The sequence below is a fragment of the Pongo abelii genome, chromosome 10, assembly GCF_028885655.2.
Source record: "Pongo abelii isolate AG06213 chromosome 10, NHGRI_mPonAbe1-v2.0_pri, whole genome shotgun sequence".
Lineage (NCBI taxonomy): Eukaryota > Metazoa > Chordata > Mammalia > Primates > Hominidae > Pongo > Pongo abelii.
This window is the reverse complement of record NC_071995.2, coordinates 47,240,643-47,260,333: the sequence shown is the minus strand read 5'-3', so window position 1 is coordinate 47,260,333 and position 19,691 is coordinate 47,240,643. Positions and strand designations below refer to the sequence as shown.

General features: G+C 41.5%; 1 protein-coding gene across 6 annotated transcripts in view; it reads right to left on the bottom strand.

Annotated features, from left to right (window-relative positions):
- The window catches only part of SPATS2 (spermatogenesis associated serine rich 2), a 165,816-nt gene that overhangs the window by 42,584 nt on the left and 103,541 nt on the right, over positions 1–19,691 (bottom strand). For all 6 annotated transcript variants that reach the window (XM_024257086.3, XM_054527930.1, XM_054527931.1 and 3 more), the window contains one exon: positions 913–992. In XM_024257086.3, the coding sequence (XP_024112854.2) occupies positions 913–992 (80 nt within the window). The remainder of the gene's footprint in view (positions 1–912; positions 993–19,691) is intronic.

The following is a 19,691-nucleotide window of genomic DNA, read 5'->3' as shown; positions in this document are numbered from 1 at the left end:
GGCCAACACGGAGAAACCCTGTTTCCACTACAAATACAAAAATTAGCTGGGCGTGATGGTGCACGCCTGTAATCCCAGCTACTCAGGAGGCTGAGGCACAAGAATCACTTGAACCCAGGAGGCGGAGACTGCAGTGAGCTGAGATCGTGCCACTGCACTCCAACCTGGGTGACAGAGTGAGACTCTGTCTTGAAAAAAACCCACAAAATACCTATTTCGGCCGGGCACGGTGGCTCATGCTTGTAATCCCAGCACTTTGGGAGGCCGAGGCGGGCGGATCACGAGGTCAGGAGATCGAGGCCACGGTGAAACCCCGTCTCTACTAAAAATACAAAAAATTAGCCAGGCATGGTGGTGGGCGCCTGTAGTCCTAGCTACTTGGAGAGGCTGAGGCAGGAGAATGGTGCCAACCCGGGAGGCGGAGCTTGCAGTGAGCCGAGATCGGCCACTGCACTCCAGCCTGGGTGACAGCGTGAGACTCCGTCTCAAAAAAAAAAAAAAAAAAAAAAGACCTATTTCTTGTCTTGGCTCTGAAGCCTCCTGGACTTAAGAATGCTCTTCAAGTACTTGGGAAGATCCTATGCAGATTGTTCCTTAAGGAATGTTGCCAAATGAGATACACTCAGCCATATAAATATTAATAAACTAATTAATACTGAATATCTTCAAGAGAATTTAGAATGAATATACATGGAGATAGGCAAATAAAATGTTTGCATTTAATAGGTTCTGTTAATAGGTTCTGCGCAATCAGAACCTATTTATGGCCGTCACTCTCTGATATATAGTGGCATTGTTTTATTCTTAAAATTTCACTCTCATAATGAGTTTGTGGTAGCCACTAGTCGTATTAGTACCTAAATTTTCCTATGACATTTAAGTTTACTATCCATAGTGACTAACTAGTCTTACCTTCTCCTTCATGTTCTCAAAAGCTCCTCCCTGGGCCAGTACAGTATTGGACTGTAAATCAAAAATGAATCCTGATGAATCTGAAAGAATAAGAAGGGAAAAATATATTCAACATGATCCAAATATAATCCATCCCTAAGACAGAAGGGCCAAGACTGGCTGCTTTTGTCCCACAAAACAATGAACAGCAACTTAGTTGCTATTTGGCAAATTCTGTTACATAGATAACTTATAACTGCCTTTTGAATTAAACTTATAATACAGAAATTTAATTTTAATAAAAACTGTCACAGCTTGAAGTAAACACTAAATACATCAACTATATTAGACTGTCCTGTAATCCTTGATATCGTTGTTAATTATCCCACCTTAAGGCCCTCTAAAAATGTTACAAGTAAATAGCTCCCCATGGTAAAAATTTAACACTAAAGAATCTGAAAATGTGAGTGGGATGGGCGCTTCTATAGCATTAATAACACAAAGTAATTTCCTCTTCTAGCCGGAACCATACATGTTATGTTTGTAGACTATAAACCCATGAATACATTCATGTGTGTGTCCCTAATATAATGCTTAATGAAGCAAGGCATCCAAGTTGTAGGTTATGGAAAAACAGTTCAATATGATTGATTACAAAAAAAGATTCTGGTTTCTCTGTACTTACAAAGAAAAAGGCTATGTGTAAATTTAATCAGTTAATAAATTACTTCAGCTTTAACACTCAACAGCTTTGTTTTAACCCAGTAAGATACAATCTCAGGAAATGGTTAGAGTGCTTTTCAAATTCTGATGTGCATACTTACCACCTAGGGAATCTTATGCTAAAATGTAGGTTGTGATTCAGCAGTCTGGCCTGTGGCAGATTTTTACTCCCAGGTGATAACAATATTACTGATCTCTGCACTGTACTTGGAAGTAGCTTAGGAGTTAGAATTTCAACAAGGCAAGTAAAAGGAAAAATGTTGAGAAAAGGGGTACAAAAAAAACCATGGTAATACTCTAGTACACTTTCCAAATTATTTTGCTGTTATTACAGATATGTTTCAATTAAAGATTCTTTCACGGCTTAATCTTGAACCTTGAATTAATTTAGATTTAACTTTTGTTAATACTGGCTATTTCTAGACTGCTACTCAAATGAAAAATCGGGTAACACTTATGCAAACTCAGTATTTAAGCTTGAGTTTTCTAGATGACTATATAATATGGTTAACTCCCAATTTTCTTTATTAATTGAAAAGAGACACAGTCTACAAAAACGAAGATCTTATAGAACCAAAGCACTATTTAGAACCTTCTCAGAATTCCTATAGATCAGCCAAATGATATAACTTGAATGTTTTAATGTATCCTCCCCCAAAGAGGTATTAACGAGCAGTGAGATGATACAAAGGATATCAATAATCCACTTATTAGTGAATCAAACCACCAATCTCTTTTAGGGAAAAGAGGGAACACAAAACACCATTTTGGGTTCTATTACTAGCCTCTTATCCAGCTTTGTTTTTTTTTTTTTCCTTTAACAACATACTAGATGACACAAACTGCAAGGAAAACAAAGGATAGGCTGGGTGTGGTGGTTCACGCCTATAATCCAAACATTTTGGGAGGCCAAGGCAGGTGGATCGCTTGAGCCTAGAAGTTCAAGAGCAGCCTGGGCAATATGGTGAAACCCTGCCTCTATAAAAAGGAGCTGGGCATGGTGGCACCTGCCTGTAGCCCCAGCTAATTGGGAGGCTGAGGCCGGAAGACAGCTGGAGTCTGGGAGGTTGAGGCTGCAATGAGTCGTGAATGCACCACTGCACTCCAGCCTGGGTGACAGAGAGAGATCCTGTCTCAAAAAACAAACAAAAAACAAAGGGTAGTTCTGCAAACACTCAATTATTGGCCAAAAGAAATTAGTATAATTGGAGTTTATCTGGAATACTGTTAGGATAATGATTAAAAATATATAAAGCAGCTATTTCAGTCAAGATCCCAAAGAGGAAGTGAATGGCATACTCAAATTGGGCAATCTTAATAGAGTTTAATAACAGGAGTATTTTCAAAGGTACTAGCAAAGAGTAGGGAAACCACCCAAGATAGGGCTGTACCTCTTGTTACTGTTTTTGCTGGCTTTTAAGCAATGTGCACTGCTACTTGAGACTTGAGTGTGAGGAGGGAGCAGTTACAGGAGCCAAAGACAGAAAGGGCCCTTTTATTTTTGTTTCATCTGGTATAGAAAGCGCCATCAGACAGTTGCTGTGACCTTTGGCCAAAGGACACACTCAGCCCACAGCTACCCCTCAGAGAAAGATTAGAGGAATAAAAGTCCCTACCTTACTCTCCTCCCTTCCTCGGAATCTCCTGCCAATGCTGCCCAATGGCCAAACTTAAGTAAGCCAGAGGGCATAGGAGGCACTGAGATGGTCTATACAGGTCAGGAGGGCACAAATGACAATTTTGCATTTATATTCTATGACATGAGGTCACCAAAAAGAGAAAGCAATAATCTAACATCTTAATTTGTCTACTCACTAGCTGATACTGCCTTTTTAAACTTAAACCAATACCTCAAGTAGATTCAAAACCTTAATCAACTGGAGCCTAAATGTCTCTTAGTATTATACAGAAAGTAATTTTTAATTCCCATCAACAATACTTAGTGATTTTTAAACCCTTATTTTTTCATGAAAAGAAAGCTTAAGATTTACATAATTCTATTGGTAAGAAATAAGGCAGGATTTCATATTTTTATTAATATTTAGCTGTGATACAAGAGCATGTATTCTATCAGAAACACATTTTTAAGGAAAAAGTGCTGTTAAATATTCTCTAATCCTGGGTGTTCAGGTAAAAAAAAAATTCTCAGGCAAGATTCATAAAGAATATGAGAAAGCCTAGGCCAGATGCGGTGGCTCACACCTGTAATCCCAGCACTTTGGGAGGCTGAGGCGGGCGGATCACTTGAGGTCAGGAGTTCGAGATCAGCAAACATGGTGAAACCCCGTCTCTACTAAAAATAGAAAAATTAGCTGGGCATGGTGGCAGGCACCTGTAATTCCAGCTACTGGGGAGGCTGAAGCAGGAGAATTGCTTGAACCCGGGAGGCAGAGGTTGCAGTGAGCCAAGAATGAGCCACTGAACTCCAGCCTGGGCGACAGAGCAAGACTCTATCTCAAAACAAAAACAAGAACAAAAACAACAACAAAAAAAACACAAAAAACGAGGAAGCCTTGAGCTTGAGCTTTCTTATTTATTTCACTCTATCAGGAACCATTTCAGAAGTTGTTTTGGAATTATTTCTTTTTTTTTTTTTTGGAGATGGAGTCTCGCTCTGTTGCCCAGGCTGGGAGTACAATGCTGTGATCTTGGCTCACTACAACCTCCGCCTCCTGGGTTCAAGCCATTCTTCTGCCTCAGCATTCCTAGTAGCTGGGAAAACAGGCACGTGCTACCACGCCCGGCTAATTTTTGTATTTTCAGTACAGACAGGGTTTCACCATGTTGGTCAGGCTGGTTGGAATTATTTCAAATAGCACACATTCAGGTATATTTTAGAAAAAGTATGTTATTTACAGTACAAATGACATATTTGTAAATACTACAGGTTTTGTTGTTATTGTTTTTGCTGGCTTCAAAAATTAGGTAAAAGTTGTTTTTAGGCACTGAGAATGACATAGAAATAGCTGAGCCTGATTATTCCATGTATTAAATCAACCTTGAACAGGTGTCTTGACAAGCTTTAAAACACAGCCTCATTCTGCTGTTAATTTATAATTTAACCTGAAGATCATACTGTACTAAGTGTTTTAGAATTAATTTGGTTTAAAGTTCTGATTATATTTATACCCAGGGTGCATATTTATTTATTTAAAAAAAAAAAAAACAGAAAACAACAAGTGTGGCAAGAATGTGGAAAAACTGGAATTCTGGGGCACTGCTAGTAGAAATGTAAAATGGTACAGCCCCAATAAAAACCACATGTTGATTCCTTAAAAGATAAAACATAGAACTACCACATGATGCAGCAATTCTGCTTCTTGGTATACACACAAAAGAAATGTCACCAAGGTCTCTAAGAGGTGTTTTGTACATCCATGTACTGCTGTAGGCGTTGAGATACACTAGGATACAACAGTGAACAAGACACATTTCCTGCCCTCTTAGAGTTTTACTGTCTAGAGCAAGAGACTGATAAAAAAATGAATAACCATCTCAATATAACAACAATGCATTAATTTATCAAACTGTACAATACTAAATACATATGCTAGACCTCCACAATAACACTATTATGGAGTGAAAATTATTAAAAGCTCTACCACCTTGGGTGCTATCTAAAGAGGTTTGGCAGAGCTAATATGAACACACAGTAAGGCTCTTAGAGGTACTGAAGTGAATTTGATACAATTATCCATGAGCAGATTATCTCCATCATAAAAAAGCCTGTGCCCAAATTCTAGGCTGCTTACCATAGAGATAAGTGTAGAGGGGGTGGAACCCAGGTATGGAGTAAGTCTAAGGATTTTCATGGGGGTTACCGAATTTGTATCTGAATTCAACAACCAAAAACTTACAGTTTTGGATTGGCTGTATCTTTCTTTTGTTAACATAATGGCAAATTATTCCCTCTGACAAGCAAGGAGAAAAATGGAATTATAATCCCTCCCAGAATATCCTCTCTTAATCTCATATTGATGAGAAAATCAGTCATGGTACTACTCCTTGCCCAAAGTCACACAGTAAATCCTACTGTAGAATCAAAAAGGGAGTCCAGGTTTTATGCTTTACATTAGTGCTGTGTAACTCATCAAATATACTAGTTCTCAAGTTGCCATTATTTTAACAGTACCTTGATATATAGCCTTTCTTCTAAGGATCTCAGATTCTTGCTATTATCTATTCCTGCTATTCCTTACACATACATAAAGTAAGTTGAGTAATAACATTATTCACATCACACTGGCTGCAGCAGGGAGGCACCACCAGGCCAGCAGGGATACACACTCAGTGGAGCCTGAAAGTGGGTGGCAGGGGGAGAAGGAGCCCTACCCCTTCTGAGTTGGGGCAGGAACTCCCCAGGAGCCACTGCCAAAACTGTGGCTGTAGACTCAGGCCTCCCACTCCATGAAGCAGGCAGGAGCCCCCCATCTCCCAGCTGTAGCTGCCCAAACCATAGCTGCACACTCAGGAATCCCTGTACTCTTGAGGCCATAGGAAGGCCTCCCTGCCCTCACAGGCTAGGAAGTGCCTGCTCCTGCTGTCTGGCTTCTCCCTGTTGTCGGCACCTGCTCCAGTCTCAGTAAAGTTGGCTGAGCCAGGGTGCTATGAATGACAGCAGGAGGCAGGCAGGTTCCTGGGCAGAAGGGGGCGGGTTCCTGGTTAGGCCCCACTGTCAGGCCAGGGAGGGCCTTCTGAAGGCTGGGGGCCAGGCTGCTAGTCCAGCATACTCGGGTAGTGACTTGTGGTGCCTTTTCCAGGCCCGCCCATGGCCACCCACGGACCAACTGGCACGCACTTTCTCCCCTCTAAGGTCGACAAAAGCCCCAGGCTCAGCCAGAGCTGGGCAAGGGATGGAGAGAGGACGGGGACAACCTGCTGCATAGAGGAGCCACCTTCTCCGCTGAGAGCTGCAGAGACAATGGGACGACCTGTTGGCAAACCATCCTCTACAGGGCCTCCTCTCTGCTGAGAGCTGAACACTCCGTAGGAGACGACTTGCCTACAGAGAGGAGGTACCCACTGCGGGTCTCCGCTGAGCTGTTGTAACACTCAATAAAGCTCCTTTTCATCTTGTTCACCTTCCACTTCTTTGTATACGTCATTCTTCCTGGATGCAGGACAAGAACTCAGGCAAAGGCATCACTGGCCACAAAGGTTTCTGGCCAGAAAAGTGACACTCCAAAGATCCATAACAATTTCACCATGGCCAAAGAAAGACCAGAGGAGGTAAGATCCAGTTAAATACAGGTAAAGCCCAGAAGTCTAGATAACCTGACAAGCATGATTACTACTCGACATATTTTCTCTAATGGTATCAAGTTTCTCTTAAAAAGTAAACTCAAGATCAGAGCCTATGTAAGTGCCCATTCTTACAGAAATGGTATCTCATGAACAATTAAACAACCTGAAGTTCTCCTTCAGAATGAACACAGCCAATATTGGACCATAAAAGAAAGTGACCAATTGCTTGGAATTGCTTTGTCTCATGCCAACTTTGAGAATAATCCACATGTAAGTTACCAATAAAATTACAAGTGGAGTTCAGTTTCTTCATGTGCACTAATGGCAAATGTGGGGACTGGGGTTATATTGTACAAATATAAGTGCAAAGAAAAGGAAGTTATTGTCACAAAAATTAGTACTTAAGTCCTATTCAGAACTTCACAACTAAAGATTCTGGCTGGCTGCAGTGGCTCACACCTGTAATCCCAGCACTTTGGGAGGCCAAGATAGGAGTATCGCCTGAGGCCAGGAGCTTGAGACCTGCCTGGGCAACACAGCTAGACCCCATTTCTATAAAAAATTTAAAAAGTAGCTGGGCATGCTGGCATGCATGCATCTGTAGTCCTAACTACTTGGGAGGCTGAGGCAAGAGGACCGCTTGAGCCCAGGAGTCTGAGGTTGCAGGGAGCTATGAGCATACCACTGCACTCCAGCCTGGGCAACAGAGCAAGACTCTGTCTCAAAAATTAAAAAAAAAAAAGACAAAACCACAAAAACCAAAAACTAAAGATGCCACTAACTTTAATTTCCTGGGTGGCAAATCTTCTTCTGCCAACTTACCACTTATTGGAGGAAATATGACTGTTTTGGTAAGAAATAAAATATTTATGAAAAAGAGAATGTGTAAATAATAGGGAATCAAGTTTGGAAGGAGACCAAATCAGAGCGCATCAGGGAAATTTAGAAAAATATGTCCAAATGCCATTTTGTAGGACTTCTAGTCTGCTTTAATTAATATCACTATAGTGTGCTATTGTAGCCTTTTGAAATGCTAACACTTTTATATATATTTAATTCTTCAAAACTTATTTGAGAATAATGCCATCTTTGTTGCCAATGGTCAAACTACACATATCCTCTCAGTAAGTTGTAAGCATACCGACTGATGGTTCATCAATCAGTCTTCTATCAGATGACTACTGCAACTCACAGGTTCAGAAAAAATCCACACTTGTCCAATTACCAGTCAATCTGCTTCAACGCAAGAAAACAGCCTTCCATATTCCTGTTATTTCGGCTTTCATTTGCCTATAGTCTCAACAGCTGATGAAATTTTTTCCTTACTTTGCTTCTTTGAGTGCCATTTCAACTATATTCTGAAGGATGCTGTGCCTCTTCTTACGAGACAAAGCACTTAAATCAAGAAGTTTCCAAACTTCTAGAATGAGTTCTGAATTTTCCAGGTAGAGCTTGATGGAAACATCAGGGTTTTTACGGGAAGGAGGTAGACAAACAATTAAATCCTACCTTACTTTCCCTCATAGATTTCCTGAGTTTTCAGTAGGTGCAATAGAATAAGCTTTTAATTGTTAAATTCCAAGAATTTTTTTTTTGTTGTTGAGAGGAGTTTCACTCTTGTTGCCCAGGCCAGAGTGAAATGGCGATCTTGGCTCACTGCAACCTCTGCCTCCCAGGTTCAAACGATTCTCCTGCCTCACCCTCCCAAGTAGCTGGGATTATAGGCATGTGCCACCATGGGTGGCTAATTTTGTATTTTTAGTAGAAACAAGGTTTCTCCATGTTGGTCAGGCTGGTTTCAAACTACTGACCTCAGGCGATCCGCCTACCTCGGCCTCCCAAAGTGCTGGGATTACAGGCGTGAGCCACTGCGCCCAGCCAAGTTCCAAGAACTATTGAGGGTCTCATTGTTTAAAAGGTTTGTTCTGGTAATAATCCTGTCAATTCCTCCAAGTCAGTCCACCTTTCACAAACCTTCTTAGTGCAACAGGAAAAGTTCCCTTGTCCCCCTCACAGGGCATGCAATGGGGGTGAGGCTCGCTTCTTCAGTGCCCTGCTGCTCAAACCTCTAGGGGAGCATAAGGACACGCAGTGTCTAGGGGTGAATGTTTACAGCTGAAGCCCCAGTGGATGTGTGTTACAGGATGCTCTTTCGGTTTAGCGACCTACCATCCATAGGCAGCTTGTGTTGTGTCAATTAGACCCCTGACTTATCACAAGGACAGAGGGATTTCTGTATCCCGGGGTTTCTTGCCTTGTACCAGAAGAATCAGATTACACATGGGCTTGAAGAATGAGTGCAAGGTTTTATTGAGTGGAAGTAGCTCTCAGCAGATGGGGGAGTCAGAAGGGAGACAGTTTTTCCCTGGAGTCGGGCCACTAGACGGCCCAGGCTCTCCTCCTACTGCCCCAGCCAAACTCTATGTCATTCTGCTGGTTGGTGACCTGTTGGTGTGCTGGTGACTGCCAGTGCATTCCTCTCTACCTCCGGCCGCCTGTGTGTTCCTCCCCTGACGTGCTCCTCTCCACGTCCAGCCACCTGTGTGTCTTCCAGCTAGGGTCTCTGGGTTTTTATAGGCACAGAATGGGGGTGTGGCAGGCCAGGGCGGTCTTGGGAAATGCAACATTTGGCCAGGAAAACAAAAATGCCTATCCTCACCTATGTCTTAGGCCCAGGATGGAGCCCTAGCCAGGGACCACGCCCTTCCGCCCTTCCATATCATTTAAAGGGACCACGGCCCTTCCCTTCCCAGCACTTCCTTTCCCGACTTCCCTATCATTAGTACTATACTCTAGAGAACAGCCGGGAGGCAATGATACTGACTTTAATGCCCCCTCTTCTGTCTCCAAGATATCTCTCATTAATCTGGAATTTGTTTTCCTACATATGAAATGAAATGCAGTTTTAAAAAAAATTCCTTCCTATTCCTCTCTGTCTTTCAGATTCTTAAGAGGTCTACCAGGCTGGGCACGGTGGCTCACGCCTGTAATCCCAGCACTTTGGGAGGCCAAGGCAGGTGGATTGCCTGAGGTCAGGCATTCGAGACTAGTCTAGCCAACATGGTGAAACCCTGTCTCTACTAAAAATATTTTAAAAACTAGCCAGGTGTGGTGACGTGCACCTGTAATCCCAGCTACTCGGGAGGCTGAGGCAGGGGAACTGCTTAAACCAGGGAGGTGGAGCTTGCAGTGAGCCGAGACCACATCACTGTACTCCAGCCTGGGCTACAGAGCAAGACTCCATCTCAAAACAACAACAACAAGAATTCTATCAGTATACCAGTAAAGAAATTCAATTGTAATTTTTTTGTAGCAACAAGAATACTCAAAGAAATTCAATTCTGTAAGTCAAAAAATTAAAGTATCTTTAATACTTCGTTATAATTCATACGACTTAAGCATATATCCCTAAATATTATGGTTTAGTTTTACCTTTATCTATAAAGGAATAACCCTGCATGCATTTTATTTTTGGCGTGCATTTGGATTTTTGCTTAACATCATATTGTAAGACTCATCTTATGTTCTTGCAAGTAAAGGCAGTTTATTCATTTTCATATGGTTTGGCTCTGCGTCCCCACCCAAATCTCATCTTGTAGCTCCCATAATTCCCATGTGTTGTGGGACAGACCCGGTGGGAGATGACTGAATCATGGGGGCGGGTCTTTCCTGTGCTGCTCTTGTGATAGTGAATGGGTCTCATGAGATCTGATGGTTTTAAAAACAGGAGTTTCTCTGCCTGCTGCAAATAGAGATAACATAAGATGTGACTTGCTCCTCCTTGCCTTCCGCCAAGATTGTGAGGCCTCCCCAGTCACGTGGAACCGTAAATCCAATAAACCTCTTTCTTTTGTAAATTGCCTAGTTTCGGATATGTCTTTATCAGCAGCAGAAAAACGGACTAATACAATCACTGAATAATATTTCATTGTATGATTATGCCATTATTTATTTATCTATTCTGCCAGTGATGGACAAGCAGGTATTAAACTTCCAGTTAACTAAGATCAGTACAGAATAGCTAGTAAGAATCTGGACAGTGAGGAATGGGAAATGATTTCTTATTTCAAATCTGTGTTTCATTTCTTACATAATAGCACTAATTCCAGTTTAGATCTGAGAGAAGTTGTTTGTTGTTATAAAAGACTTTGCTTTGGATGTTCCTTTTAGAACTGTAAAAGAGTGAATGCTTTCCCTCTCCACCCATCTACCTTGCTTCAAAGTACAGAAATGAATAGGTCAATCCTAATTGCATGCTTCTGTCTCCAACTAAACCATGACCTTTCTCATAACACTACAGCACTGCAAAATCTGTCACTCTTCACTCATTAACCTTCATGTCAATGAGAATTAAACCTGTCAGATTCTTTTTTCTTAAACCAACTTAGAAGTCAATAATCAACTTCAATTATAAATATTCCTGTCTCCAACTAATTGTTAAAATTATCACAAGGCAGCTTTAAGTGTTAAACTTGTGAAGATAAGAGACACTCTATGTAAGTAACTTGTTTAATTAAGTAACTTGTTTAATTATGTAACTTGTTTAATTAATTATGTAACTTGTTTACATAACTCTATGTAAGTAACTTGTTTATTAAGTAACTTGTTTAACTAAGCCTGTTCTGGCCAAATGAAATGTCCTCTTAAAAAAAGTTATGGTGATATATAATACAGGTACGGTGCAAACACATAAAGGATTATGGTCTGATAATTTATCACAAAGCAAATACCCAAGTACTACTACCCAGGTGAACAAATAAAACACTGCTAGTACTTAGAAGTCTTCCTCATGCCCCCTCTCAATCATCTCCCACTCACCAAAGGTAATCGCTCTCTGGACTTCCACTTCCTTTCTTTATCAGCAGCAGGAAAACGGACTAATACAATCACTGAACTCATACCACTTAAACATACATCCCTAAATATTATGGTTTAGTTTTATCATTATCTATAAAAGGAATAACCCTGTATGCACTTTATTTTTGGTGTGCATTTGGATTTTTGCTCAACATCATGTTGTAAGACTCCTGTTAGCGTCTTACAAGTAAAGCCAGTTTATTCGTTTTCATTGCTGAATAATATTTCACCGTATGATTATGCCATTATTTACTTATCCTGCTAGTGATGGGCAACCGGGTTGCTTCCAGTTTTGGGACAATACAAACAATGCTGTTTTCAATATTCTTGTACAAGTGTTATGGTGTACCTAGGAATGCACTTCTGTTGAATATATACAAAAATAGAACTAAATATGATATGTGTAGCTTCAACTTCAGTACATACTGTCAAACAGTTTTTCAAAGACACTGTACCAATTTAGATTCTCACTAGCAGTGTTTGAGATTTTTTTGTGTGTGTATGTGTGTGTGAGACAGTCTTGCTCTGTTGCTCAGGCTGGAGTACAGTGGTGTGATCTCAGCTCACTGCAACCTCCACTTCTTGGGCTCAAGTGATTCTACTGTCTCAGCCTCCCGAGTAGCTGGGATTACAGGCATATGTTACCACGCCCAGCTAATTTTTGTATTTTTAGTAGAGATGGTTTTTTTGCCATGATGGCTAGACTGGTTTCAAACTCCTGAACTGAGGTGATCTGCCTCTCTCGGCCTCCCAAAGTGCTGGGATTATAGGCATGAGCCACCATGCCAGCCAAGTTTCTAGTTTCTATTGTTCCCCATACACTCCATACACTCTTTGCTTTCATTATTCTGTGTTTTTTTTGTTGTTGTTGTTGTCTTTTTTTTTTTTTTTTTTTTGAGACAGGGTCTCACTCTGTTGCCCAGGCTGCGTGCAGTGACATAATCATGGCTCACTGCAGCCTCGACTACCCGGGCTCAAGCAATCCTCCAGCCTAAGCCTCCTGAGTAGCTGAGATTACATTGGGATTACAGGCATGCGCCACCATGTCTGGCTAATTTTTTACTTTTTGTAGAGACAGGGTTTAGCCACGTTGCCCAGGCTGGTCTCGAACTCCAGAGCTCAAGGGATCCGACCACCTCAGCCTCCCAAAGTGCTGGGATTAAAGCCATGAGACACCATGCCTGGCCCTGTTATTCTTTTCAATTTTAGTGATTCTGGTATGAGATCAGTATTACAGTTATTTCATTAGGGTTTCAATTTGCATTTCACTTACTTCTAAAGAGACTGAATAATATAATAATATAATATATATATATTATAAGCCATTTGGATATTCTCTTTCCTGACATGCCTATTCTTGCCCAGTTTCTGGGAAGAGGAGTTGTCTTTTTCTTATTGATTTGTTGTATTTCTCTATCCGTTAAATATAATCCAAGTTTCTTCTCCCATTCTGTAACTTGCCTTTTCATTCTCTTAATTGTGCCTTTTGATGAACAGGTGTTCTTAATTCTATATGTAATAATGTACTGACATCAATTCTTTTCAATTTTGGTTAGTACATTTTATGTTTTATTTTAAAAGTCTTTCCTTAAGATAGCGGGAGAAAGTTGCTTCAAAATAAACCCATCGGAGGTGGGTGGAAACACAAGACAAAACAAAAATAGCCATATGTAGCTAATTATTGAACCTGAGTTACAGGTATATAGGACTTCCTCATACTCTTCTATTTTTTATAATTTTAAACTTTTCAATAATAAATTTTTGTTTTGGGGGGTGGTTTTGAGACAAAGAGTCTTGCTCTGTCGCCCAGGCTGGGCGACAACCTTGGGTTGCATTGGCGCAACCTTGGCTCACTATAGACTCAACCTCCTGGGCTTATGTGATCCTCCCACCTCAGCCTCCCAAGAAGCGGGGACTAAAGACACGCCCCACCATGCCCTGGCTAATTTAAAAAATTTTTTTGTAGAGATGTGGTCTCACTGTGTTGTCCAGGCTGGTTTCAAACTCCTGGGCTCAAATGACCCTCCCAAAGTACTGGGAATCCAGGTATGAGCCACTGCACCCAGCTTAATCTCACTTAAATATGTGTTACCTAGAGTAGTCAAATTCACAAAGACAGTAGGTAGAATGGTAGGTAGGCCAACAACTGGGAGGGAATGGTAAGTTACTGTTTAATGGGTATAGAGTTTCAGTTTCATAATGGGTATAGAGTTTCAGTTTCATATTCTTTTAATATGAAAAGAGTTCTGGACATGAATGACAGTAATGGTTGTACAACAATGGGAATGTACTGATGCCACTGAGCTATACACTTAAAAATGGTTAAAATACAAATTTTGGCCAGGCACAGTGGCTCGCACCTGTAATCCAAGCACTTTGGGAGGCCAAGCCAGGAAGATCACTTGAAACCTAAAACTTGATACCTGCTTATTAGGCAACACAGTGAGATCCTTTCTCTACAAAACAATTTTTTCAAAAAGTAGCAAGGTGCTTTCCTGTGGTCTCAGCTACTCAAGAGGCTAAGGCAGGATGATCGCTTGAGCTCAAATGTTTGAGGCTGCAGTGGGCTGACTGTGTCACTGCACTTCAGCCTGGTTGATGGAGCAACGCTCTGTCTCAAAAGAAAATAATAAAAAATAAATAAAAAGGGAACAATGGGTCTAACAGGTGAGAACTACTGAGTTACAGGAATTATAAAAGGTCTCAAGTTGAAAAAGGCTAAACAGACCACCATAACAGCAGCTGGCATTAATGAGTGCTTCATTCTGCTAGACACTGTGAAGGAGCTCTACATGAATCATCTCAGTTAATCCTCTTGATATCCCTACACACAAGTCTTCTGCAATCTTGCCATTTTACAGGAAAGGAAGAGGAGACCTAGAGCAGTAAAGAGATTTCCTAGCTTGCTAGGACAGCCTAACTAGCTAGTGACAGAGATGGAATTTAAAACTTGAGTTTGTCTGGTTCTAACAGTCAGTGTTTTATACCACTACTCATGTTCACATTGCCTTTCTTATTTACCTTCAAAGTTTTTAAAAAAGAGGATGTCACACAATTGTTCTTTATTCCCTTGAAGCTACAAAGGAAGTATGAGCTTAAATTAAGGCAGAAACAAATATGCTGAATATAAGTTTAAAGTTTTGATGGGTAAGCAACGAAACACTGGAACAAGGCTAACAGGCTAATGATGGTATTTCACAAGTCTCTTCTGATTGCTCCTCAAGAAGATCATACAGAACTAACTGTACTAGGTGGTTGGGACACACTCAAAAAAAGGTAACTGAAGGAGATGATCTTATGGCATGATTATCACTAGGCAGAATTTAAGAAGTCTTGCTAACAGATAAGAACCAGAAGGTACATGAGAAGCAAATGCAGTTGATTTACCAGCTGGTGAGCTGCTCCTAAGTTATATTTTTCTTTCTCTGATCTCTATTATTGCTTTAATTTGTACCAAAACCACAAATATAATTTACAATTTAGTTTGGAATTTAACTTTTAGAGAAAATAATAGACTTAAAATGGTATATAAATAATGTAAATACTTCAGGTGGAAGTGAACAAAAGGCTCAAAACATTTCTAGCACTATCAATAAAACCAGTCTATTTCACATAGAAAAAAATTACTCCTAAAAATGAGAAATGGGGTCAGGAGTGGTGGCTCATGCCTGTAATTCCAGCACTTTGGGAGGCTGAGGCAGGAGGATCTCCTGAGGTCAGGAGTTCAAGACCAGCCTGGCCAACATGATGAAACCCCGTCTCTACTAAAAATACAAAAATTAGCTGGGTGTGGTGGTGGACGCCTGTAATCCCAGCTACTTGGGAGGCTGAGACAGGAGAATTGCTTGAACCTGGGAGGTGGAGGTTGCAGTGAGCCAAGACTGTGCCATTACACCACTCCAGCCTGGGCAACAAAAGCGAAACTCCATCTTTAAAAAAAAAAGGAGAAACAACTTGAGTAGCCAGAATAAAATCTTGTCTTTGAGTTGTCAAAAAAGTACAGTTCAAACTTTTTGAATGGGATGAATGAAAAATCAAACATTTTTCAGGGAGAGAGTGTTGAGTTGCATGTTTATTCCTTCTTTCTTTCTTTCTTTTTTTTTTTTTGAGACAGAATCTCACTCCGTTGCCCAAGCTGGAGTGCAGCGGCGTGACCTTGGCTCACTATAACCTCTGCCTCCTGGGTTCAAGCAATTCTCCTGCCTCAGTCTCTCAAGCAGCTGGGATTACAGGTATGCAGCACCACGCTCAGCTAATTTGTATTTTTAGTAGAGATGGGGTTTCACCATGTTGGCCAGGCTGGTCTTGAACTCCTGACCTCAAGTGATCCGCCCGCCTCAGCCTCCTAAAGTGCTGGAATTACGATGTGAGCCACTGTGCCTGGCCCACATTTCTCAGCTATGAAAAGTTTTATTTTACTTTGTTTTTTCTTTTCTTTTTTTTTTTTTTTAGAGACAGGGTCTTGCTCTGTCACCCAGCCCGTAGTGCAGTGGCAGGATCACAGCTCACCGCAGCCTCAAACTCCCAGGCCTGAGTGATTCTCCTGCCTCAACCTTCCAAATATCTGGGACTACAGGCACACACCACCATGCCTGGTTAATTTTTTTTTTTTTTTTGAGACAGAGTCTCACTGTTGCCTGGGATGGAATGCAGTGGCACAATTTCGGCTCACTGCAACCTCCGCCTCCTGGGTTCAAGTGATTCTCCCGCCTCAGCCTCTCAAGGAGCTGGGATTATAGGTGCCTGCCACCACGCCCAGCTAATTTTTGTAATTTTTGGTAGAGACAGGGTTTCACCATGTTGGCCAGGCTGTTCTCGAAGTCCTGACCTCAAGTGATCTGCCTGCCTCAGCCTTCCAAAGTGCTGGGATGACAGACGTGAACCACTGTGTCTGGCCGTTAATTTATTTTATTTTTTTGTAGAGATGGGGTCTCACTGTGTTACTCAGGCTAGTCTCAAACTCCTGATCTCAAGTGATACATACTCCTGCCTCAGCCTCCCAGAGGTGCTGAGATTACAGGTGTAAGCCACTGTACCCAGCCTTATTTTACTTTGTAAAGATTTTTATTAAGTACTCCTTTATGTAAATCAAATGGTTATAGAACTTATAAAAGAAGAAAGAAGTGGACTTACGGTTACTGTCAAACACGTCTATTAAAAATAATTATATCACATTACTACAGTTCTCAAAAGTTCTACAGCTCAGCAAAATTATGTAGCAAGAAAAAAAATTCTAGGCCCAGTGTGGTGGTTCACACCTGTAATCCCAGCACGTTGGGAGGTCGAGGCAGATGGATCACGTGAGCCAAGGAGTTCGAGGCCAGCCTGGGTAACATGGTGAAACCCCATCTCTACAAAAAATACAAAAATTAGCCAGGCATGATGACACGTGCCTGTAGTCCCAGCTACTCGAGGGGGTGAGGTGGGAGAATGGCCTGAGCCCCAGAGGCAGAGGTTGCAGTGTGCACAGATCACATCACTGCACTCCAGCCTTGGTGACGGAGGGAGACTCTGTCTCAAAAAAACAAAAACAAAAACAAAAAAAAAGGCCGGGCACGATGGTTCACAACTGTAATCCCAGCACTTTGGGAGGTCGAGACAGGCAGATGGCCTGAGGTCAGGAGTTTGAGACCAGCCTGGCCAAGATGGTGAAACCCCATCTCTATCAAAAATACAAAAATTAGCCGGGCATGGTGGCGGGCACCTGTAATCCAAGCTACTCAGGAGGCTGAGGCAGGAGAATTGCTTGAACCTGGGAGGTGGAGGTTGCAGTGAGCCAAGATCGTGACAGTGCACTCCAGCCTGGGCAACAGAGCAAGACTCTATTTCAAAAAAACAAAAAACAAAACAAAAAAAAAACAAGAAAGAGAAGAAAAGAAAGAGAAAAGAATGAAAGAAAAAGAAAAGAAGAAAAAAGAGAAGAAAAAAGAGAAGGAAAAGGAGAAGAGAGGAGAGAAAAGAAAACAAAAAAGAAAAAAGAAAAGAAAAGAGAGGAAAAGAAAGGAAAAGAAGAAAAGAAGGCCAGGCACGGTGGCTCATGCCTGTAATCCCAGCACTTTGGGAGGCCGAGACAGGCGGATCACGAGGTCAGGAGATCGAGACCATCCTGGCTAACACGGTGAAACCCCGTCTCTACTAAAAATACAAAAAATTAGCTGGGTGTGGTGGTGGGCGCCTGCAGTCCCACACTGAGGCAGGAGAATGGCGCGAACCCGGGAGGCAGAGCTTGCAGTGAGCGGAGATCGCGCCACTGCACTCCAGCCTGGGCGACAGTGCGAGACAAAAAAAAAAGGTATGCATATCTATCCTCCTATAAATTCATGTCATAAATATAACAGGTTCTCAAGTATTTGCCGTGGGTTCTCTTCAAAGGTTCTTGTATTTATCTCATGATTTTTGATGTCTGGTTGCTTGACAAACAGTATGCATAATCCAAGGATAAGGCCCACAGAAGATTTTTGGCAAAATATTTTTTACCTAATTAATTAGTAAGCCATATGAACAAGCAGGCCACTTATGGTCTGAAGACCTGTCCACTATTGCCATTATTTAACTCAGTGTTAGTCAAACTATCTAGGGTAAAGAACTAGCTGTTATTTTGTGGTTTTAATTTCTAATGCTTTGAAGACCAATGCTTTTATAATCTACAATAAAATGAAGCTTGAGGATTATGGTGGTGTAAAGAGGTAGGCAAGTCCTCTCCTCAAAACACAAGCATAAAACGAGGCTGGGCACAGTGGCTCACGCCTATAATCCCAACATTTAGGGAGGCCAAGGCGGGTGGATTACTTGAGCCTAGGAGTTCGGGACCAAAATCAGTTCGGGACCAAAATGGGCAATATGGCAACACCCCAGTCTCTACAAAAAATTTAAAAAAAAATTAGTTGGGGATGGCGGCTCACACCTGTGGTCCCTGCTGCTCAGGAGGCTGAGGTGGGAGGATCATCTGAGACCGGGAGGCAGAGGTTGCAGTGAGCCATGATCGCGCTGCCACTGCACTCCAGCCTGGGTGACAGAGACCCTATCTCAAAAAAAACAAACAAAAAATGTAAAGCAACCATTTCAGGGCTCTGGAAATCAACCAAAGGCAGATACCAAATATTGGGAAACTGCTAAAGCCTTAAGTAAGAACAGTGAAGTCCGTGTCTTTCTTTGCCTAGAGTAGGGCTGCTCCCATTCCCCATCTCCAGCTTCCTCGAGAACAGTTAACTTTACCAGGGCTGGGCTAGCCATGACAATCAGCAGCTTTACTGACAATAGGGCTAACTCGATTTGAAAAGGACTTGAAACCCCACAGCTCTGTCAGCTAAAGCAAGAACTCAGCAGGAAATAAACAGAAAACCTGCAGCTTCACTAGCCTGAAGTTGGGGTCTTGGTTGGGTGAGGGATAAACAAGTAGGAAATTCAAAAGGGAAATCATGCAAATGAACAGGCCACAGAAAAGCTAGATAAGCTCTCTACCACCGCTTGCTAAACAGAAAACTAGATAAATGCATAAAGGAGACCCAAGAGAAGCTATAGGAAAGTAAAAGTCAAAGCAGACTTGAGAATGGTCTGAACTTTGAATGTACTCCTCAGCCTACATAGATCAATCAGCACAGAATGAAAGCCTTACAGGCTTGAGGTGTCAGAGCAAAACCTCTGTCCAAATAACTTGCTGATCACTAAGCACTACAGACACAGAGGCAACCCCTAAAAAGCCAGGCTAAAAAGTAAAAACTAGATTTTTTTTTTTTTAAAGCACAGATGTATTACTGGCTGTACACATGGAGGAGGAAGATTCTTAAGTCCAGAAAATTATTTTTTTTCAAATACTCTCAGAAAATAAAATGAGAATCCAGAGTTAGCACAATATATTACCCAAATGAAAGAAAAAAGTCTAAGGGAGGGAGTGTGGGAGGGAATGAAGGAAGAAGGAAAGAGTGACTCATACATATTAAAAATCTGAAATACCAATAAATAGAAATTGATTTTTT